Below are 25,636 nucleotides of genomic sequence, written 5' to 3' on the forward strand. Positions count from 1 at the left end.
TTCTGCACAGAATAAGGTAGAAAATATACGTTATAGTTTCTGTACTGTAATAAATGTCAATTAGCACTGCATCATTCATAAATTGTTTGTGTTTTTTTTTTGTTTCATCAGTTCATTCTGCTTTTATTTTAGTTTGGCTGCAGATATAGCCTGGCACGTCTATGAGAGCGAGATCGCTTCTCTTGCAGTGTGAAAATGTCTTCATCTCTATTTAACTTTTCCTCTCCATCAGCGAATGATTCTGAGAGAAAACGTGCCAGATGTCTGCTTGCTAATGAAACAAACGCTACTTTCATGCATCTGATTATCAGATAAATCTCGCGCTCTTATTTCAAGGTCGTTGTTGCTGTGTTTACTTTTAAAAGTTTCCTTCGTATATTCGGTTCATCCGCATTATTTAAAAACATTTATCATTCAATGGATCTGTGCGTATGATTTAGACACTTACATTTCTGCTCCGTCCATGCAATAAACACAGCTGTCGACGGCTCCGGTAACTCCGTGGGTAAGATGCAGAGAGCCATTGACAAACTACAGAAAAGTTAGCATTATTATCGCTATAGATTTGCGATTCATTCGATTCTTAGCATTTTGAATCGATTACTGTCCAAGATCGGTGATTCACGATTCAAAAATCATGTTTCAAGATCGATGCATATGAATCGTCAGGGTTTGTAATCGATGCATCGAGAAAACAAGTGAATCGTTACACCCCTAATGGTGACCCACACACACAGAGCAGTGAACACACACACACTGTGAACACACACCCGGAGCAGTGGGAAGCCATTTATGCTGCAGCGCCCGGGGAGCAGTTGGGGGTTCGATGCCTTGCTCAAGGGCACCTAAGTCATGGTTTCAAGGGTGGAGAGAGCACTGTACATGCACTCCCCCCACCTACAATTCCTGCCGGCCCGAGACTCGAACTCACAACCCTTCGATTGCGAGTCCGACTCTCTAACCATTAGGCCACGACTTCCCTTAAAAATTATGTGAAACAGATAGAGATTGCAAACTAGGGTTTTGGACAGGAAGGGCAAAGAGTCTACGCCCTACAAAAAACCATCCCAACAAAAACCAACTCCCGGCCCTTCCGCAGGAGCATAAACACACCATAAACTCAATTTCCCATCACACTAAACAAACAAACAACACAGCAGGCATCCAAAAACGCTTTTGGACTGCTTTTGTTGCTCCACTGACATTTAGGATGAACTTCATGCAACTTCATGCATTTGCATTATTTACAACCGTGTTTCCGTACAAATTGCATCCATGCATCCAATTTACTGTAAATCTGGCACAAATCGAAGTGATGCATACAAAATTAAAATGTGGACAAGTCGATTCTTTTATTGCATGTACACCTTTAGAGGCATAATTGGATTAAATCATCTCAGCTTTATAGAATACTGAACTCATGGAACTACACTTGACAGTGTATCACTTAGATTACATTCTTATTAAACTTTGATGATAAATACATTTGGCCATGCACAGTGCAAAAGAATCTAGATTAGCATACGAAGCTACAAATGAGATCACCCCCACTGCATGAACTCTCCTTTGCACTGCTCACTTTAATGAGAGTCTATTTCACCTAAAGGCAGGTTTGACAACCAACTGTGAACATTAAAAACATTCTCCTCCTAACCAGGTGTGATGTTACAGGCCCAACAAGTGTCTTTAAAAACACACGGTCTGCAGTCATAAAACATGCCCAGAATGTTTCCAGTGATGGGATCCATGACAGGCATCATTTTAAATAGCTGAAATGGCGTCTTGACACTCAGAGAGGAGATCTGAAGATTTTCTGCTTTTATGGTGATGCATCATGGAAAAAAGGAGGAGAATGAGTGACAAAGCCACACTCAGATATTCAAACAATGGCTTATAACTTCCAGAGAACGTTTCATTGTATAACAACAACAACAACAACAACAAAATAGGCCTCTACAATTACCTAGTAACCTACACAATGCACCTTTACCTACCATCAAATATTCTGATAATGAATATATTATAAAAGATAAAAGACAAAATTAGTGTTACAAAAGATTAAAAGTCTGTTTCACAAAATATTTGCAAAGTGGTTTCTTAGGCCCATCTGTAGCCCCTTTCACACTGCATGTTGGTCCCAAAAACAAAACTGCCGGAGTGCCTTCTGTATGAATGCAAACCCATGTCGGGATTGATTCTTGGATTGATCCCGGGTTGGGGACCTAGAAACATTGCCTGGTTCAGTCCCGAAACGAGCGCTGTGTGAACAAAACCCAGAACAAATGCCGTAAAGGGTATATCGTAGTGATGACCCACGTTATCGTGCAACTCTTTTACCAGGTGTTATGAAGGTGGATCAATGTTTGCGACAAAAAAAAATAAGTGCAGACTGTAACAAAGCAGAGATCAGTTAGCTCCTCGTCATCCGTGCTGAAGCTGATATTGTTCGGCAGTTTAAGTGAAAGTTAATGTGCTTAGCGTTTTCGACTTGTACATAGACATCACAACCTGATGTCACGTGTCATTACTACACCTTTGCAGGTTGTGTATGAACGCACGCACAGATTCCGAGAAATCACTTGCAGTGTGAACAGTGTTGGGAAGGTTACTTTGGAAATGTAATAGGTTACAGATTACAAGTTACCCTATTTAAAATGTAATAGTAGTGTAACTTTTTCAATTACTTTATTAATGTAACTGATTACTTTTGATTACTTTTTGATTACTTTTAAAAATCTCTAATAAATGCTTATTTGCAACCGTTAGTCAACATTTACACTATGCAGGTTTAACCTTAAAGTAGAGCTCAATACTGTCAGACTTTCACCATCCTTCATCACCTGAATTAAGATGATCAAATTTGAACATCCACCACACAATCAGACTTTAGTTATGCATTTTACTTTAAGATTGATCTGAAGTTCAATGCAAATTTAAAATTTAAAAGAAATTGTTTAGTGAAACTTTTTTTGAAACCAAATCTTTGCATAGTTACAGGAAACACTGCTTCTAACAATAGTTTGGAAAGAAAAAGTTAATTAAAAAATAATAAATAAAAGCATATACATCAACTCAAATATGTTTATGTAATAAGCATACCTCCTATTCTGTGTACTAAACTCCTGAAACATTGCTGCTCTTTGTATATGATGATAGTTTTCTCAAAACAAGTTAAATGCTCATGAAGTGATTCATGATAGAGATTGTGTTTATGTGTTCATGTACTAATATATTGAGACGGCAGAGGTTGAAATCACTCCGAGCTTCAGTAGGCCTATGTATAGTAAATGAAACCGCAAGTCTGCATCAATTTCCATGAGGAGGGGACTGGGAAAAAAAATTTTAGACCAGGAAATCTCTAACTCATACAAACAAATTCAGGGACAACACTATTTTTTGTATGGACCTGACATAAAAAAGGTATAAATCTTTAATTTGGGGACATGCAAAATAATTAAAAGTTCTCTCCTGAACTGCACCTTCACTTCCATTTTTCTTTTCAGTCTCTTTATTTTGCCCTGTTATCCATCTCTCTCATGACTTCAATACTCAAGATTTAACAAAACTATACTTTCTAAATTGCCTACATGTCAAAATGAGTGCATCACTTCAATATATTTATAGAAAAATCCTAATTCATGAGTCATGTTTTTCCCTCACACAAATTTACCATGCTTTTATTATATAAAAGTACATTAACCTTGTTTTATTTATTTGCAAATGGATTACCATTTGTATTTGTTTTTAAATAAATACATTTGTAAAATAATTTTTAATTTGTGGCATGGTGTATTGTGTGCTTTGTGGCAATAGTAACCTTTGTCTCTGGATTTATAGCAAAATATTAAAACATACATTTTCGTAAGGGTTGTGTAGTTGTCTGTCGTAGCTTCCCCTAAACCTATAATAAAATCTCATTATTTTTCAGCTTAATTACTACTGCAACATTACAATAGATAATAATGATGTCGTTTATACAGTATTTTGAGTGAGTGTGATCAATGTGCTGTTGCTCCTTGACTAAGTGAACAAATACAAAACTACTATAGCATCTTTACAGATGAAACTGACCTGCACTGCAAACCCTGAACAGTAGTTTTGCTTCTCTGCTCCAGCTGTGCGCTACATTCCACTCCGGTCTCTCTCTCTTGCATTGATTACTCTGAGTCTGATCCAAACCGTTCGGCGGAGGCGCGGAGAGCGCGCGCGACCAACCATTGCCAGTCACAACTAACCGATCCATGAATTATTAGAGATGTAATTATCGAATGGCGGATTCGGAAATGATCGCTTTAGTACAGTACATTCGGCAGGCAATTATACAATAATAATATTAAAATAGCGGGACAAATCGTCTGCCAGGCCACCGGGAATTGTCGCGGTTCTCCAGATGTCCGGTCCGCGCCTGTTCTCCACAGACATTCAGAACGTGCAGGATTCATAATGTCTTTCGCGGCTTAATATTAACAGACACTAGGCCATGCTTTGATTTATTTGTCCAAAATGTGGCATATTCTGTCCGCGTTAGGCAATAGCAATCCCGTTTTTATGACTGGATTCTACGAACCAGACTATGTTTCTGCATCGCGGAAATTATAGGGCCGTGTGTCTCAGAAGAAATCATTTAAATCTGTATGTGTATGTGTGAAATGTAATCCCCTTTGTAATCTTTAAAAATTTCATAAGTAACTGTAATTTAATTACTCACTTTTTCTTAGTAACTGTAACTGATTACAGTTACATTTATTTTGTAATTAAATTACGTAACGCCGTTACATGTAACTAGTTACTCCCCAACACTGAGTGTGAATGAACCAAAATCTAACGATCTGGGAACAATCGCTGGGACACATTACCCATGTATTATCTGGAATCTCATTGTGAAAGGGGCTTACATGATATGATCACAAGTGATCTGCTGAGACACATTAATGTTTACTGCTGGCCTTAACATACGTTAATGCATCTCCTGTGACCACTTATCATCCTGACACTCCCCTCTTATTTTGTCACACACTCACTTTCATTCACACTTTCGTCACATCACTTTCTCAAGAGCGCAGAGTGGATTTGCATGAATACAACTGAATGTATGAAGTAGGGGTGTAACGATTCACTCGTTTTCTCGATGCATCGATTACAAACCCTGACGATTCATATGCATCGATCTTGAAACATGATTTTTGAACGATGATTGGACAGTAATCGATTCAAAATGCTAAGAATCGAATGAATCGCGAATCTATAGCGATTCAATGCTTTCAAAATGTATACACATTAAATTACTACACGCACGAATTAATGGAGACCTTGAAGAGTGTTCTGAACTGTGCCTCTTATCTGTCCTTCACGCGCTCCACTGTTTACCGCCTGAGACTGTCACAGGATTGCGCTCGCGCTCCGTTCGTCTCTGACGCTGCTGACGTGTGATTTATAGGACTCGTGGCCAGTAATGCTAACTTTTCTGTAGTTTGTCAATGGCTCTCTGCATCTTACCCACGGAGTTACCGGAGCCGTCGACAGCTGTGTTTATTGCATGGACGGAGCAGAAATGTAAGTGTCTAAATCATACGCACAGATCCATTGAATGATAAATGTTTTTAAACAATGCGGATGAACCGAATATACGAAGGAAACTTTTAAAATTAAACACAGCAACAACGACCTTGAAATAAGAGCGCGAGATTTATCTGATAATCAGATGCATGAAAGTAGCGTTTGTTTCATTAGCAAGCAGACATCTGGCACGTTTTCTCTCAGAATCATTCGCTGATGGAGAGGAAAAGTTAAATAGAGATGAAGACGTTTACACACTGAAAGAGAAGCGATCTCGCTCTCATAGACGTGCCAGGCTATATCTGCAGCCAAACTGAATAAAAGCAGAATGAACTGATGAAACAAAAAAAAAAACACAAACAATTTATGAATGATGCAGTGCTAATTGACATTTATTACAGTACAGAAACTATAAAGTATATTTTCTACCTTATTCTGTGCAGAAAATTTAAATAATTGATAATTAAATGTAGCCTAGTATATAAAACAATCATAAAACTGCCATTATGAAAAAAATATCGATTACAAATGATTGATTATTGTCCAGCAGTGTATTTGATTTATTACAGCTAATTAAAAGTAATTAAAAAAGAAGATAAATCCTTGTAAAAAAATTAAAATAAAATAATAATAATAATAATTATTATTATTATTATTATTATTATTATTATTATTATTATTATTATTATATAGGCTACATACATAAAATGATTGTATTTGACATTTCTGTCACTTCTGAAATTATGGCTACGCCCCTGGTGTGACAAAATGTTAGCTTATACATAATACTCTTTAAGCTCTTTTTTAAAAACTTGGCTTACATACATTTTTACGTATGCCATGTCGCATCATTAAACTAGCATTTAACAATGGACAAAAGGTTTTTTTTTTTTTTTACCTATGGTTCTCTAACCATAAATGCTACTGTAATTTGCCCCCTGACTAAGCATTTAAAGAATTTAGTAGAAGCATTTAAATAATCCCGTGAATGCACTGAAAGAATGCAGAATCGAATCGTTATAATCGAATCGAATTGTGAATCGAATCGAATTGAATCGTTCTAAATTTGCAAAATTCGTTCTTGAATCGAATCGAAAACCTATGAATCGTAATCGAATCGAATCGCTGCCTTGCCAAAGATTCACAGCCCTAGTCACCATACTTGGCTAAATGTCACTTCACTCACTTTTCTGTCTCTGTCACTGCACCAGAATCAACTGTATTTCACTTGATAATTCAGAATTGATGTACTGATTTTAAAGAGCTGTTCATGGGTTAAGTCAATATTCATTTATTCATTCATTCTTTTACTCCCAGCCCCTTAAGTTTAATGACTTATTGTTTAAGCGCCATTTTATGATGATTTGGGGGCAGTTCACACTAAGAACAATAACTATAAAGCTAACTTGAACAACTCTATTAGTGTTTATACCGACAGATGATAACATTCTGTTCATCGTAAGCCCATGCAGCAGTTTTGTTGCCTGCCACTTTAAATGTTCCAACACTTTAAAGCAAGATTGGTTCTGATTGGCTCTCAATGTTTTTATCATTCATCAGATGGGGAAAAAATATGTTCTTAAAGTGATTCCAATGAAATTGTTCTATTTTCATAGAATTAGAAGGCTTATTGTAACTGTTATAGTTATCGTCCTGTGTGTATAGATACATTAACACTACCTTTAATTCCATTACTTTAATTACTTGACTTTTTCTCCATCATTAGTCACAGTCTGTTCACTGGCTGTCTGATGCGTTTGGCAAACTAAACATTGATATTTAAGCAATGCATATAAATGCAAATTGAGTTTACAGAATTGATACAATTACCACTTTTAAGGAGGAACCAATAGGACTTAGCAAAGTTTTCAAGGTTAATGAAATCTAAATTTTAAAAGATACTTACTTAGTAGCAACTAAACACTTAATGGAAACTGAAACCCCATTATTTGAATTATTGTTTCCCCACACTTGTCTGTCATTAAGGTCTCGTCTATTTTAGATTAACTTGGCCTCAAACTGCAAGCAAATACAAAACAAACTGTGGTTTGCTTTTTACAAGTCTCTCAGATGGTCAGTTCCTGTCTGAGTAAGTGGTTTATGCCGGATAGTAGAGCTATATGAGGATACAGCCGTGTATATGAGGAGTTTTAGCTGTGTGTTTGTCTTGATGTCATCTGTCTGCCGGTGTTTTGGGGGCAGTATCTGGGCTGTCCTCTCAAAAATATACAGCTTTGCAAATATTTTGCTTTGGAGCAGAATGAATATAGATGTGCTGATTTGATTGTTCCTGCCAATAACAATAGATATTGTGTGTGTAAACGCCAACATTTCCACTGTGTGAAAAATCCTGTAGACCTGTGCATGGCTTTATTGTTCTTTAGTTATATAGTTATTCAGTGAAAATCTTTGCATGGTTATTTTAGTATTGTACCTTTATATCAAGTACTTGTTTTCTCCCGACCTTTAAAAAAAAAACACACATTAAAATTAAAGATAATGGATTTGGGGAGACCGGGGACAAAGGATGAAAGAAATATAATTATAGTTATATGAAAATATCTAAAAATAAATTTACAAATAAATGAAAGGAAATCTAAAAATGTAAATGTAAGAATGTAAATATAAAATAAATAAGCAAGAAAACAGAAGTAAAAATATAAATGAATGTGAGAATGTATTGTAAATATAAGAACAAAAAAAGTAAAATATACAAATAAATGTAAATAAAAGAAGAGATAAAAATATAAATGTACAAATAAACAAGAAATAAAAGTATACATAAATACAGTATGAAAATGTATTAAATATAAAAAATACATGTAAATATCAAAACAAGAAATAAACGTGAAAAATTAATAAGAAAAAAAATATATTAAATAAATGTAAATATAAAAAGTAGAAGAATAAATGAACATGGAAAAATAAATGGTTAGAAATGAAAATATAAACATGAAAGTGTATTGAATATAAAAATAAACGAGAAATTTTCTCTTTTTTTTGAAAAATGCATGGGATTATTTTTTTTTAATCTATTAAATAAAAAAAATAATGCTAATAAATATAAAAAGTGGCTAAATTATAATAAATGTAAATTAATTATCTTTTCAGTTGAAAAGATAATATGCTTTAATAAAGTTTGTTGCATATTTTGCATATTCATTTGATTTGTCATTTTAAACAGGTCATTAAAAACTGCCCTCATTCTCACAACCTAGATCTGACTGTAATACATTTATAATGTTGGGTGGCAAGGTGAGGCTCCATTTTTGTTTGTAGTCAAGATGGTTACATCTAAATCAACACAAAGCAATCAAGATATTGACACCCAAGATAACGCCGGCTTTAACCTTTTGACTGGTCTGTTTGAAAGCCCCATCCTGACTATTGTCATGCATGTTTGGCTCTGTGTGCCACATTCAGCCCAGTAGCCTTTTGTGAGCAAATGCAGATGACACCTCATGGAAGGAGGCGGCACGCCGAGGTGTTACGTATCGTGTGACGGGAGGAAGAGAAGTTATCGAGGGACCATTGTGTGAAGATTATCTTATCTCAGGTGAATAATATTTACTCGCCCTTCCCCTCATCCTTTCAGCATGCAGCTTCAGATCTCCATGAATAATGACAGGCTTGAAGCATTATCTGAGGCCTGTTTGTGCAACACTGCTTGATCAGCTGGCTTTTCAGAGCTGGCCTGATTTGGTTTTTAGGGTTATCAGTATCTGGGTGGACAAATGGGCTGAGAAGAGAGAGCATTGTGGGTAATTGAATCAGCTCTGCTTAATGTCTGCTCTCCAGATCAAATATTTAGGCTATTTCTGGTTACGCCGATGTAAGATGTTTCAGGACCGGATGATACCTATATCAACATACGTAGTCGTGCTTCTATAAAAAAAATCCGGTCAGAGGTTGACATTTTTCACACTCTCTTTAAAGGCCTGTTCACATCACAGGGCATGAAAATAGGACACATAATACCTTTGTGTGTTTTATTTTTTGTAATCTTCAGTGTGAAATCTTGCTTTAAAGTGAGAGTATTTTATGGAATTTTTTTTTCAGATGGGTTTTACATTTATTCATTTAGTAATGTTTTTATGCATTGTGTTTTACATTGTATTCAGTGTATACACTTTGCTGTTTTGCTATATATACCATTATAGTGTTTCTTAATATTTTAAATTAGCTTTTAGTTTTCATTGTAAATTTTATCTGATTTTGTTATTATTATTATTATTATTATTATTAATATTATTATTTCTTATATTATTTCTAAATGCCGTTTTAGAGTTAGTAAATGTAGTATTTTAATAAATATTTGAAATGCTGCCTTGTTTCGACTTAGTTTTTTTTTTTTTTTTAGTTAGTTAGTTAAAATAACACTGGATATCCTATAATAATCCTGGTTGATATTGTACCATCATCTTGGGTGTTTTTTTTTTTTCTTTGATGCAAATAGGTCTTTAATACAAATTTCAGTAGGGTTTGTATATAATTAGTTTGGTAACACTATACTTTATAGTGTTCTTGTTACAAGTTACATGCATTTGCTATAGTAATAACAGTATTTATGAATAATTACAAGTAAATAAATCAGGTCAAATTCTGCTGTATGGCAGCAGCTCTAACAAAACTGTACAACTAAACTAACACCAAAGCAAAATCTAATCCTAACCTTGCATGCATTTAAGTAATGTTGTTCGGTACTTAATTGTAGAATTACAGTATAACTGACAGCTCAAACATGTAACTATTAGTTTCTTTACCAGTCTTGTGTCCCCTTTTGTTTAAAGATCTGTGGTAATGTTACTGCATGAGTCTCTGTCTGTGCGGCCCTGGGGTCATGAGGACCTCTATCAAGGTCATTGGCTCCTAACTGACCCTGACAGTCGGATCTGTCCCAGCTGGATACACACACCTCATCACATCACATCACACCGCTGCTGACAGGTTTATGTCCAGTAGGAATCACTACTTGCTCCTAGAAACCTATTCACTCAATATTTGAAGAATTAAGTGGATTGTAGTTCATTCAGTTTGCTACTGTAAGATGGATCAAGGAAATAACTTTTTCAAGTTGCAGGCTTTTCAAAGGAATTAAAGCTAAAAGGCATCTTTTTATGCTTCAGCTGCAGTCTTTTTATTAGCTGATTTGAAGTTTCTGGTATGAAGCAGAATGCATGTGATCAATTATTTATGGTTAAGATGTGTAATAAAAGAAGACTGCTCACTGGCTCTGGGCAACTCTGCTCAGGGAGGCGAAGAAAATCTTCCACAGATCATTCTCTGTCTGAGTGCTAGGATGCACTCAGCACTTTTGTTTGATTCACACAGAGATGCTTGTTCGCAAAGAGTGGGCTTTCTGTTCATCCACTGCAAAGACCAAAGACAACTTGAAGTGCATGTGACACGCCAATGTGCTTCATCCTTAAACAGCATGTTTCACTGTCTTAATGTTGGCATTAAATGAGACAAATACTTACACATATTTCACGTTTAAAGATGTGTAAAAGTGTGTAATTTCTGCACAACTAAAGGCAACCTGACCCCCAAATAGACTGAATGTTATGTTTTATGTTATGTGATGTTAATTATAATATATTATATGTATATCCACGACTCAACGTTGGACAAAAATATTATATGTTATATTATACCTACAATCCTGCATAGGACAAACCCATTATTTATTATATTATATTATATTATATTATATTATATTATATTATATTATATTATATTATATTATATTATATTATATTATATTATATTATATTATATTATATTATATTATATTATATTATATTATATTATATTATATTATATTATATTATATACAACCCTACACAAGCCCTATGTAGAACAATAAATTAATATGATATTTGATATTGTTGTATACTAAACCTACACTAGCCAAAAAATATTATATATATTATATTTTTCTATATTATATTCTTCTTTATTTTTTATTTGGATGGGGGGAAACATTGGGGTTGCATTTGATGCAGTATTCAGACTTTCAAAGTCGGAATTTGTGGCTCGCTCTGAGATGCTTGTGAAACCGAAGCCACCCCAAGTGCATTATGCGTGTGTCTGATGTATATGTATGTTTTTCTATGAGATTTACTAAACCTCCTACACTCACACACGGGGTCAGAGGTTAGTATGTGTAGGGTCGCAGGGATGTAGAAAAGGAGGAGTGTATAGTGGGAGACAGGGAGGTGTGTTATGTCTGTACAGAGGAAGTCCAACTGCTCCCTATGTACTGTGTTACGATCACAGACAGATTGGTAGAAGGGTATTTGGAAAGTCACTCACCCCTTCAGAGGCCTGTTGTTTCCCACGCTGCCTTCCCATGCTCTCGGTTCTTACTTCATATTTACACGTCTATAAATAAAGTGGACCCATATATCAACCGCTTCTGGTCTGGAGGCAGAGATGTACATGGATCACTGTTAGCTGAAGGTTGTTAGACGTCCCCCAACAGCCTATATGCTAACAGAACATGGTAGCTTTTGAATAAATTAAGATTAGTGATTACAGTGTGTCTGTGTAGAAGTGTTGTGCCAGAAACATACTTTATTCAAGTACACAAATTGTGGCTAAGTGAATACTTCGACAATGAATATGTTTCATGTCAGTAATTCAATACATTTAATGTAATAATACAAAAAATTGAGCTTGCTTAGTTTAGTTAGACTGTGTGTGTGTGTGTGTGTGTGTGTGTGTTAGGGATGCACGATTATACCGGTACTGGGAAGAATACCGATATCAATTATATTTCAAACAGTACGATATCATAATTTTGCTCAATTCGGTATTTCATACGCTGCTGTTCCAGTGCTTCCCAAATTGATGCGAAACCGGTAAACTTCAAGAACAATGCCATTGATCAAACAGATGAAACTCTATTAATGTGCGCGAAACTAATAAATACAGACAACCGTACAACTGAAATATAGCATTACATTGCATACAAAAGATGATGGAGGTGAACGAACTGACCACAAGAGGTAACACATCAAATCTTGCTAAGCATTTGTCGCATGCTCTGCTCATCCTGATTTTTAACGAGAATTAAGAGATCGACAGGTTAGTGATCATTCATAAATTCAGACTTAATTTTAACTTTTATTCACAACTGATCAATGCACGAACATAAGATGTGGTGTAGTAAACACGAAAGCTCGTGTTTTGAGTTAAATTTTGGTCACATAATATTTGCACTTGCATTTCAAACAATCAAATATTATTTTAATTTGAATGAGATCAAATGAATATTTTTGCTATATTAATTTAAGTATCAATAATATAAAGGGAATGTTTCTGCCACATTGCCTGCCGATCGCTAACATGAAGCAGCCGAGAGAGAGAGATAGTCTTTGCCTGTCAGAGTCTGAAATCTGAAAACTATCTGAGGGAGAGAGAAATAATAATGTGATTTTGAATATTACTTTGACTGTCAGAATAACACTTAAAAAAAATAATAATAAATTGTTATAATTCATTAACAGTATTACAGCACTTATTAATGTAGTTTGATGATGATGATGATGATTATTATTCAAATTTATTTGAAAAGGGACCATGTACAATTTTAACATAAATGTTTCCATTAAATGCATTGTACCGAACTAGCCGATGGCTAGTTTTCATCCGCTGTCCCATGGCAGGTAATCATAATCACAGATAAACATAAGAACAAAACAACAAACACATACAATACAGTACAGATTATTTATAATTGATAAATTTAAGCTACCAATAATTTTTTAGTATGTTAACATTACACTTAATGCATTAAACACATACCTAACAGTAACCAAAACGAATAAATACTGATGATCCTTCACTTTTTTTCCCACCTTTTTTCTTCATTTAACGTATTTTTCTGAGGCTGGTTATTTGCTACCTATGGTATCAATTTAGGATCGATACTGAGGAATTACATTCTGGTATCGTACCAAAGCCAAAATATGGTATTGAGCCTACCCTAGTGTTAGTGTTTGTGTTTGTGTGTGTAGTATGTATACTTGGTGTAGTATGTGGGGCAGGACAGAAATGCTGTGTGTCTAGATGGATTTCGGGCTTTACATCTTTCATCTACTGCTTGTTTTTCTTCCAGCTCATGTCACCCAGCAGCAGCAGCATCTCATATAAACACTGCTGTCTTCGTCCAGAATGCTGTGAACTGTTGTTCTGTATTGTAATTTGTCACTAACTGAATCATTTTGTATATTGATCACTTGCTGTCCCCTTTTTGGACATTTTATGAGAAACAATTTGTTATCCATATTTTAATGTAGAATTTTTTTTTAAGATTTTCAAATTAGTGGTAGTGGACTAAAACAACCTCTGCTCCTTTTTTGGGAAATTATATTTAAAGTATTTCATTTTTTTAGTTGTAGTGGGTGAAAAACATTGTAGCTGACTTTATAAAACAACAACTTTAAGCAGAAGCTAAGCAGTTGCAACGGCAGTGGTCTGAACCAATGCACAAGTGGTAAGTGGTAACATACTATAGCTAGCACCCTTTACCTGCGCTTATGAGTTTGGACTATTAGATACATGTTTATTTAGGTAGTTAGTTGGTTATAATCAATATATTTACAAAAAAATTAAATGACTTCTAGGATAGTTCATACACTACTGGGAGCTTTTTTCTAAAAAAAAAAAGTGATGGTAAAGATTTTATATTGTTACAAAAAATCTTTTTTTTCCTGTTTCAAATGAATGCCTTTTTCTATTTTTATTTCTTTTCATCATAGAATCCTGAAAAAAATCAAGCATGTTACCAAAAAAATATTAAGCAGCACAAATAATAATAATAATGATAAATGTGTCATCAAATCAACAGAATGATTTCTGAAGATGATCACTGAAGACTGGAGTAATGCTGCTGAAAATTCAGCTTTGTCATCACAGGAATAAATAATATATTCAAATAAATTCAACTAGAATACAGTTATTTTAAATTGTAATAATATTTTACAATATTACAGTTTTTACTGTATTTTTGATCAAGTAAATGCAGCCTTGTATGCTAGATTTTGCATAAGACATCAAAACATTTTACTGACCCCAAACTTTTGAACAGTAGGGCATGTTATTATTATTATTATTAGGGGTTCAAGCACGCAGTGCTGAAACCCTATTGTTTTTGTTAGGATTTTTATTATTATTATTATTATTCTTCTCCCCTAAAACTGAACGTGCAGCCCAAACCGTAAGGCCTAGAGACTTGAAACTTGGTCAGATGATAGAGCTCAATTTGGGGAGAACCTATCAAAGTCTCAGCCCAATTGGCCAATAGGGGGCGCTACAGTGATCGAAAATGCGTTTTAGCTAATAGCTCCTAAAGCGCTTGTGATAGAGCCAAAAATTTAACATTTCTGGAATCCTTGGGTCATGCGAAATGAAAAACGGTCACTCTGATTTTGGGTCTAGGAGGCCTCGTTTTTTCGCAAATTTGACGTATGTCCAAAACCTACTTTTGCGAACTAGTCCTAGGTTTTTCGCCCAATCTGAACCAAACCACTGCAGAAATGTTCTCTGGCCAGTGAATATCAATAATTATCAAAAAAAAGTAGAAATTTCGACTCACTGTCGTAATGGGATGCCAAAATGTTCGAAAGTCGAGGACCAATTTTACGCAACAGGCTATAACTCATGAATGAAATGAGATATCGTAACCAAACTTGCTGAACATTTTTATGAGCTAAAACTTTGGTCAAATAAAAAAAATTGCAGACCTCTGCCACTTGGGGGCGCTATAAAAAGAAAAAACACATAAACGGCTATAACTAGGCAACCGTTGGCTCGATCGACTTGAAAACTGGTATGCAGTGTCTTGGTCTGAAGGGGCACAAGTACCTATGAGGACATTTGCATATCTCAAAAAACATGGCCGCCATTGGCCAAAAAATTTTAGGCACCTATTTGAAAGGGTTAACAGATGTTGATCGGAACGAAACTCGCTGAGTACGTTCGACTCATGAACCTTAAGGTCTGTAAGAATTTTGAAAGAAATCGTCCACTAGTTGGCGCTAACGAGTTTTATGGCTCTGTAATCACGTGGTGTTTCACATATCAACACAATATGCATATCATTTGATAGATCTCCTCATAATGCACAACTTTGCCTCAAGAACCATTGCTTTCAATCAAATCGTTCAATTGTTATTCACAAATATGTTAAAAAGCTACTTTTACGAACTAGTCCTAGGTTTTTTGTCCGATTGGAACCAAACCACTGCAGTAATATTCTGTGGACTCTCTAGATAAATAATTATCAAAAAAATGTTGAATTTTGTACTTTGGTTGGCTTTAAAGGGGTAATTTAGAAAAGGGGTGTGGCCAAACACACCCCAAAGCCTATAAAACCTAAACGAAAACTCAAAACTTTATGAAACTTGGTGAAATCATGTAACAGGTGACTCTTAACAAGCATGCAAAGTTTCATGAAGATCGGACCACAGGTGGCGCTATAACAGTAGGAAAGGTCTCAAAACACAAGATTTATATGGTAAATGCCCTCAAATTGTTTGAAAATGCTCATATATTCACTCAAAAACACTAGATCTTCATATCATATGATAGATCTCCTCATTCTGAACAACTTTGCCTCTGGGACCAATGTTGTCAATAAAGCTGTTAATTAAATATTCAAGATTATTTTAAAAAGTTACTTTGGCAAACTAGTGATAGGGTTTAAGCTGAAAATCAATAACACCACTGAAGTACAATTCTCTAGACTCTGAAGGTCAATAATAATCAAAAACATGTTGAACAATTGCATTTGGACAACTATAAACCATTAATTTTATAATATGTTATTTGCATAGTGTACAAAAAGGCCTATTAATACAAACAAGAAAGCCCACAAATTATCAAAACTGTAAAATAATGCATAATTTCATTCTAAACAAGCATGCAAAATTTAAGAGAGATTTGGCAAAAAAAAAAAAATAACAACACTATAACAGTTATGTTTAAAAACACATTGTTGTTTGAGTAAATGCAATTTATAACCACTAGATGGCAGCGGAAGACCAATAATGGGCTCATTCAGCTAAGTTAAACAGTACTGTTGAAAGGATTCATTAATTCATGCCTAAACAATCAAAAAACACAGTTAAAAATTTTTAAATCTCATTGAGTTAAAGTTTTCCATTTTGTTTATACATATATATCAGTTTTTAAATGTTTGCCACATTATGATTACAGTGAAACCTGAAAATGACATCTAAACTCTGAAAAACTAGTTTAATCATTTAATTTCAGTGCATGTGTCTGACTGTGACTACCTCAGAGGCCTTAAATGCTTGAACCCCGGTAAATGCTGCTTGCAGCTTTAATTATTATTATTATTATTATTATTATTATAAGGGGTTCAAGCACGAAGTGCTGAAACCCTATTGTTTTTGTTAGGATTTTTATTATTATTATTATTATTATTTAGGGGTTCAAGCACGAAGTGCTGAAACCCTATTGTTTTTGTTAGGATTTTTATTATTATTATTATTATTATTATTATTCTCCCCTAAAACTGAACGTGCAGCCCAAACCGTAAGGCCTAGAGACTTGAAATTTGGCCAGATTGTAGAGCTCAATTTGGGGAGAACCTATCAAAGTCTCAGCCCAATCGGCCAAAGGGGGGCGCTACAGCGCAAAAAACAAAATTTTCAGACATTTTTGGCCATAGATCGTAAACCGCTTGACGTAGACTCAAAAACTATGCATCGTTGTGATCCTTGGGTAAGTACGAAAAAAATTGTTTTGCGCCTTTTTTTACTCTACGACGCACCGTTTTTCCGTAAAATGGACCTAAAGCTCAAACCCACTTTTGCGAACTAGTCCTAGGATTTTCAACCAATCGGAACCAAACCACTGCAGAAATATTCCCTGGACACTCAATATCAATAATTATCAAAAATAAGTTGAAATTTCGATTCTTACGCGAAACAGCACACCAAAAAGCGTCTATGCTAACATTAGCCAAATGTTATTTTGACTATAACTCTTGAACGAAATGAGATATCTTCACCAAACTTGGTACACATATGTATGAGCTGAATCTTTGGTCAAATAAAAAAAATTGCGCATCTCTGCCACTTGGGGGCGCTCTAAGATAGAAAAAACACATAAATGGCTATAACTAGGCAGCCGTTGGCTCGATCGACTTGAAAATTGGTATGCAGTGTCTTGGTCTGAAGGGGCACAAGTACTTATGAGGACATTTGCATATCTAAAAAAACATGGCCGCCATTGGCCAAACAATTTTAAGCACCTATTTGAAGGGGTTAACGGAAGTTGATCGGAACGAAACTCGCTGGGTACGTTCGACTCATGAACCTTAAGGTCTGTAAGAATTTTGAAAGAAATCGGCCACTAGTTGGCGCTAATGAGATTTTTTGGCTCAGTAATCACGTGGTGTAACACAGATTCACACAATATGCATATCATTTGATATATCTCCTCATTATGCACAACTTTGCCTCAAGAACTATGGCTGTCAATCAAATCGTTCATTAATTATTCACAAATATGTTAAAAACCTACTTTTGCGAACTAGTCCTAGGTTTTTCACCCAATCAGAACCAAACCACTGCAGTAACATTCTCTGGACGCTCCAGATCAATAATTATCAAAAAAATGTTGAATTTTGTCCTTTGGTTAGCTGTAACCAGGTCATTAATTAAAAGGGGCGTGGTCACATACAAACAAAAGCCTATAAAACCTCAACAGAAACTCAAAACTTTACGAAACTTGGAGAAAACATGTAGCAGATGTCTCTGAACAATCTTGCAAAGTTTCATGGAGATCGGGCCATAGGTGGCGCTATAACAGTATAAAAGGTCTCAAAAACACAAGATTTATATGGTAAATGGCCTCAAATTGGTTGAAAATGCTCATATATTCACACAAACACTAGATCATATGATAGATCTCCTCATTCTGAACAACTTTGCCTCTGGGAGCGAAGATGTCAATCAAACCGTTCATTAATTATTCAAGAATATGTTAAAAACCTACTTTTGCGAACTAGTCTTAGGTTTTTAGCCAGATCGGAACCAAACCACTGCAGTAATATTCTCTGGACTCTCTAGATCAATAATTATGAAAAAAAAATTTAATTTTGTCCTTTGGTTAGCTATAACAGGCTAATATAGAAAAGGGGCGTGACCAAAATACCCAAAAGCCTATAAAACCTAAACGAAAACTCAAAACTTTATGAAACTTGGTGAAAACATGTAACAGGTGACTCTTAACAAGCATGCAAAGTTTCATAGAGATCGGACCATAGGTGGCGCTATAACAGTAGAAAAGGTCTCAAAACACAAGATTTATATGGTAAAGGGCCTCAAATTGTTTGAAAATGCTCATATATTCACACAAACGCTAGATCTTCATATCATATGATAGATCTCCTCATTCTGAACAACTTTGCCTTTGGGACCAATGTTGTCAATAAAGCTGTTAATTAAATATTCAAGATTAGTTTAAAAAGTTACTTTGGCAAATTAGTCCAAGGCTTTAAGCTGAAAATAAATAAAACCACTGAAGTACAATTCTCTAGACTCTGAAGGTCAATAATTATCAAAAACATGTTGAACAATTGCATTTGGACAACTATAAACCAGTAATTTTACAATATGTTCTTGTCATAGTGCACACAAAGGCCTATTAATACAAACAGAAAGCCCACAAATGATCAAAACTGTGTAAAATGATGCATAATTTCATTCTAAACAAGCATGCAAAATTTAAGAGAGATTGGGCAAAAAAATAACACTATAACATTTATTTTTAAAAACACATTGTTGTTTGAGTAAATGCAATTTATAACCACTCGATGGCAGCGGAAGACCAATAATGGGCTCATTCAGCTAAGTTAAACAGTACTGTTGAAAGGATTTATTAATTCATGCCTAAACAATCAAAAAACACTGTTACAAAATTATAAATCTCATTGAGTTAAAGTTTTCCATTTTGTTTATACATATATATCAGTTTTTAAATGTTTGCCACATTATGATTACAGTGAAACCTGAAAATGACATCTAAACTCTGAAAAACTAGTTTGATCATTTAATTTCAGTGCATGTGTCTGACTGTGACTACCTCAGAGGCCTTAAATGCTTGAACCCCGGTAAATGCTGCTTGCAGCTTTAATTATTATTATTATTATTATTATGATAAATATATGCTGTGTTCTTGTTTACACCTGTTATAATTGACATGATTTAGATTGAAATAATTTTTTGTTCTCTCTTTTAATTGTATTTTTAGCTTCTGTACCAGTCTACAAGCCTGGCAACAGCAGATATATATATAGTTTTTGAATTATGAAATTCTTCATATATCAGTGTTAAATGGCTAAATGTAATAGTAAAGAATCAAAATTGATTAAAGTACAGCAGAAACTGTACTAATATTGACATTTGTCACCAATATATTGTGCTTTCCTGGGCATCATTTTGGATGCTGTACAAAGGCTTGCTTTGTTTTCAGGTGGGCTCGTCATCCCCTGCTCTGAGCATCCATGAAATGATGTCATGAAAATGGGTGTGTGCTGTGGAGAGCCACAGTGCTTCATCTCTCATTGGCTAAGCCTCATCCGTGCTCTCTCTCTAGCCTTCAGGGAGGGTGCTGGCTGCATGTGTTCAGTCAGTCTCTAACAGAAGACACAATAGAAGATGTTCATTATCTTTTATTTAACCATTGATTTCTGATATTCAGTGGTTCTGAGACATGGTATGTAATTTGCACTGTATAATTAAGCTTTAATGCAAAAGAGAGTGATAATACTATTCTATTCATTAAAGTTGTGCATAATTGATAATCATTGTGGATAATTTAGGTTTTTAATTTAATCGATAAATGTAATTTACATTGACCATGCAGATAGATATTTTGATTAGTGAACAGTACAGTTTGGGATCAACAACTTGGTTAATGCTCAAAGGAGGAAAATGCATTTATGCTGACAGGAAACACTAACATCTGTTTGTGTGCAAAGGGGTGTTGCTATAGAGACACAGGCAGGTAAGGACTTTATGAGGAAGTGCAGAGACAAAGCTGGTAGAAGAGGATTCAGCCAGAAAGAGGTCATGAGTTGGTTGGGCACCTCAGTGAAATTCGCTCTAGCTGTTGTTCTTTTAAAAAATTACAGCAGATTGGTGACAGGAAGAACTTGTTGCCTGCCAAGCATTTGGCCCATCTCTCACACTTAGTGTTACTTTACAAACTTGGAAATAATGCCACAGGACTCAGGTGAGGGTAAGCATTTTATCTTTTCAAAGTGAGGTTTGTTTAAGAGCGTCAAACCTTGTAGTGGTGTTTTGAGTTTGAGGTTTGCACTTGTTTGTCTTTGTGTAAATTTGTTCATGCTTAATTTGATGTTGATTGTGGTTGTTCCTGGTGATCTGGTTAGTTCAGCGAGTAGAGGTTAAGTTTAGAATCGTGTGAAATAATGCCACGAACCATCAATAGGGTCACGGCTTACCATGTTCCTGTCTCTGCCATTTATACAGTCATGGCTGATTCGAGAGGAAGTAGCTGTATAGATTATCTCCTCTGCAGAGCAGTAGTGTTTGATGAGATGATATTGCAGACTAAGTATCATTGGCAGCTGTTCACAATCTGTGACTATGTACTTGTGTATTCTTCGGATTGTACATAGGATCATTAACAAGTCTTAAGTGTCAGTTTTCAAAAATTAAGTTTTGATATATTTACAGTAGGAAATGTACAAAATATCTTCATGGAATGTGATCTTAACTTAATATCCTAATGATATTTGGCATAAAAGAAAAATCTATCATTTTGACCCATACAGTTTTTTTGGGGGCTATTGCTAAAAATATACCCCAACGACTTAAGACTTAAAATATAGTTTGAGGCAGGTTTCATAAAATTCATCCTAAAAGGATATTACTCATGACATCATAAGTATTTCACTAAGTAGTTAAACTCTCCACTAAGTTATTTTGTCAGTCTCTGCATATCTTATTAATGATTGAAACTCCTGCAGCCTGACCACAAGGATCCCGACTCTTACCTTATCCGAATGCCAAAAACACTACTGCAGTTCAGCTCAGGGAAAAATGACACTGCAGATTCTGCTGGCACTCTGGCCAGACGCATTGATAAGACATCCTGAACCAGCCTGTGTTCTGCCTGAACTGCCAATTTCTTCTGTCTATATTGATCTTGCACCCAGCCCTATAATTAACTTCTTGGCTTTGCATTGAGGTTTTGCTTAGAGTCTAGATGTCATTTCCAGTTAACTATGGAATTTAATTTTGATCTTGTTTGTTCTCAATTATAGATTACCTCCTATTTGGCAACTGAAGTGACGGCCATCAAGACTGGACTGAATCGGGCTGAACAGAATCTGGTTGAACCTTATAGGACTCGTTAAAAGAAAAAACCCTTTTAGTGAAACCACACGACCAGATAAAAAAGAATTGTAGAACTGGGTTTGGGAGTTGTGCATACAAAGATGCCCATCTTAAAGCAGCTGGTGACGGGGTCTCAGACCAAACGGCGCGCTCGTATGGACCTCACCACTGAGATGATCAGCGCTCCCTTGGGTGACTTCCGGCACACCATGCATGTAGGGCGCAGCGGGGAAGCTTTCGGAGACACCTCTTTCCTCAGCACACGATCTGGAGAGCCATCCCGAGAAGGACACACCTATCCTCGCTCTCCGAAACCGGGACTGCTGTCTCGTACCTTCCGGGGCAGCAAGCGCTCTCAGTCCGTCACCAGAGTAGACCAGCAAGGCAATACCCTCCTTCCTTCCAGTGGGTCACCTACCTTTGTGAAGAATGCCATGTCCTTGCCCTTTCTAAACAATGAAGAAGGACAGGAGGGAGACGAGAGGGTGCTCAGGAGCTTGACCTCCAGCCCCTCTAATGGGGCCTCTGCTGACGCATTGGACCTGGAGCTCCATGAGAAGCACTTTGGGGTGTTGACAGACCTGCGACCTTCCCCAACTTACAAGGGGGGAAGATTGAAGAAAGCTGAATCTGTGATGTCATTCCATGTTGACCTTGGGCCCTCAATGCTGGGGGAAATCCTGGGGGTCATGCAGAAGGAAGACGATGACCAGGGATTTGAAGAAGGCAAGAGCAGTGAGGGACGTGCATCTCCTCTTCCCTGCAACCACGGAGGAGTGGAAATAGATGAGGAAGCGAGGGAGGTTGTTGTCAAAGAAGAGGAACCAGAGGGGTTAGTTGCACTTGGCGAGGGTCCCGTGAGGGCTCCAAGCTCTGTTGACTTGGACATCCAGAGTGAAGGCACCAGCACCCCAGAACCACACCACAAAAACCTGCATCACCTAGACAGCTGCTCAGTTTCCAGCTCAGGTTCAGCCGCCGTGGAGGAGAAACCAACCAGTGAGCCTTATGAGGAAAATATTGGAGTTACCGACAATACCTGCAACCCAGACAATGAACCAGCCTTCTCCTCCTTCATGGAAGATGAGGATGATGAGATCAGAGTATGAAACCCTACAATCAGTAAACCTTTCTGGGGAAGGAGAGCTAAATATCTCAGACTAGAATTTGACATTGTGTAAAGAGGAGAAATGCAAAAACGGTGTGTAGATGTAAGCACGTCAAAGCTGGACAGATTCCTCAGGTTCCTGTGTCCCTGTAGAGATAAGTTGGGGAGACTGCTTTATCTCAGACACCAAAGCCATCTGTCACACTACTGACCCATGCTAAGATGAACAGCTGGATGTGTTCAGTCCGAAAGGGACCTGCCACAAATTCCACTAATTGATCTGCTAAAGAAAAGACATGCATATGGGATACATACGTCACAGAACCGGTAAACTACACTTGCGCAAGCAGATGCTATTTTTAAGCCATTCTCCCAAGGTCCCATGCGGGGTCCCCAGAGTTGTAAACAAGAAATATCAGGGATTTTAAAATAAATGTAAAGGTCATTGATTTTTTTCATGTTATTCTCAGCTTTAAAACACTTCATTCGTGAAAAAATTTGTTTTGTGCTCTCTATAAAATTGTTTAAAAAATCCTTATCTGGTAATCATATGCAACTGGAATGGTCATGTAAATTCACTGATCAAAAGATGTGGGGACCCTGCCCATGACTTGGTGCCTAAAGATAATAGTTATTTTGAATTAGAGCACTAGCGTATTAAAGTAAATCGTTTGATTTGTTCAGTGGCCCTCTGCATAAAGGTACTAGGCCTATATATTTTCAAAGTTTAAATCAGCACTCATTAAAGTAACGTCATGTTGGGAGAGAGCTCTTACGAGATGATCTAAAATGCTAAGATCTGTTTTATCATATACATTCTTGGGGTTGCATTATAAAAGATTCTATAGATTACATATAATTCAGTCATGTATCCGGTAAACTTGCCATTTTAAAAACAACTGTGGTTAAGAAGCTCAGAAAATGTCCTTGTGCAACAGATAACACACCACGCAGGTCTGAGCTCGAATGGCAATGATTTGAAGGCGGTGGATGTTTGAGAACCTCTTCAGAGACTGATTATAGTCCACTTTTGGGAAGACTGGCAACTGGTGTCCCTCCATCAGATCTTATTTTTCAGTCTGTACGTGTTTTGCATAGTAGTTGTTTGCTCAGTGTCTTGCATATCTCACCACTTCCTTCCTGCTGTTCATGGCGTGTGAGGGGAACTACTGCTGTTTATTGCTGGAGTTTTTGATCCGTTTGGTTGTCGCTGTCATTGAAACATTTACACCATTGGTTAAACAATATGTGTCAAGTAAGTCAGTTGTTAAATCATGTCTTCTAGTAAACATGTCAGTTGTATTAATTGTGATAACTCTGACTTTAGCAAATTATGGCACTGTTGAGCAAAGACACTAACATTCATCAATTCCGTTTGATCTTTTGAATTGTGTACATATGTCTACATAACGTATATAGCAGATGATCATGACTAAAATGAGGCCTTTATTACTGCAGATCTTCACATGTGAATTAACTGCATAGTGTGCAGACTTGCTGTATCTGAATTAAGGATCAGGCACTGTGAAGACAAGTCTTCGACTTCAAGCCTACAGTAACATGGGATTTACTGGGAAATCTCAGCTGCTTCATACTTGAGGTCATGCCAGCCTTAAGCAGAAAAGTGCCAAATCTAATCTAGTGTGTACTGCCTAGTAAGCCTGGCTTATGAATCATTTAACATGGTGAATGAATAAGGCTTTGCCTTAATCTACTATGTATAATAGTGTTCTTGCTAAGAATTTTTGTTTACAGTAATAAATGGTCCAAACGATCCATCTTAGATTTATTACTGTAGACAGCATTCTGTTTTATTTGCATATCCTTGTGCTAGCGGTCAATTTTAAATTTGGCAAGATAAAAACACAAGTAAAAAGAGAGAAATCTGTTGATATCTGAAACTGTGTGGCTGTGTGTGAGATGGATTTAAAGAAGTTTATCTTCGTGTTTTCCCACTTTGTGATAATAGTGCTGTTTGTCTCGCTTATCTTTGCAACAGTTTATATGTTAATCATGTATATATTCATGCTTGCCAGCCTTTTCAAGGCTAGAACTGCTATATTTTTAAATAAAATTAAAAGTTGTCCTCAAGTGCCTTTTCTTCATTTTAGAAATTTTATTTCATTGTTAAGATTGGGCTATTTCATGGTGTACTGTGCAAGTGGCTTAAGTTTGAAGTTCTCAAGGAGAAAATGCAAATGTGACCATTTGGTTCCCCTGCTAAAAAAAAAAAACAGCTAAAACCAGCCTAGGCCGGTTTGCTGGTCTTAGCTGTTATAAGCTAGAAGTAGTCTCTGACCTGCTAAAGAAGAGGCCGAACCCCCACTAAAACTAGCCTGCTGACCAGCTTAGACAAGGCTGGACGACCAGCTAAAACCACCCAGCTAGTTTAGACTGGTTTTAGTTGGGTTTTTTTCTGCAGGGTCAGTGGGATCGTCAGTAAACAACCTTTTTGATTTGGCTTTATTTTGCTGTGTGTCGGTTATTGGAGCAAGCTAGCTTGGGAAGACCTTCACTACATAGATGAGTAGGCTACAGATCCACTGACAGGCTACCCGAGGCTGAGGGA

At 36.2% G+C, this 25,636-nt stretch overlaps 1 protein-coding gene across 1 annotated transcript in view; it reads left to right on the forward strand.

Moving 5' to 3' along the window:
* LOC132149479 (cdc42 effector protein 4-like) overlaps positions 1-23,768 on the forward strand; it is a 28,052-nt gene extending 4,284 nt beyond the window's left edge. The window contains exon 2 of the mRNA XM_059558754.1: positions 21,887-23,768. Coding sequence (XP_059414737.1) covers positions 22,061-23,068 — 1,008 coding nt within the window. The 5' untranslated portion in view covers positions 21,887-22,060 and the 3' untranslated portion in view covers positions 23,069-23,768. The remainder of the gene's footprint in view (positions 1-21,886) is intronic.
* The last annotated feature ends 1,868 nt before the right edge of the window (positions 23,769-25,636 follow it).

Source organism: Carassius carassius, chromosome 9, assembly GCF_963082965.1.
Source record: "Carassius carassius chromosome 9, fCarCar2.1, whole genome shotgun sequence".
NCBI classification, from domain to species: Eukaryota; Metazoa; Chordata; class Actinopteri; order Cypriniformes; family Cyprinidae; genus Carassius; species Carassius carassius.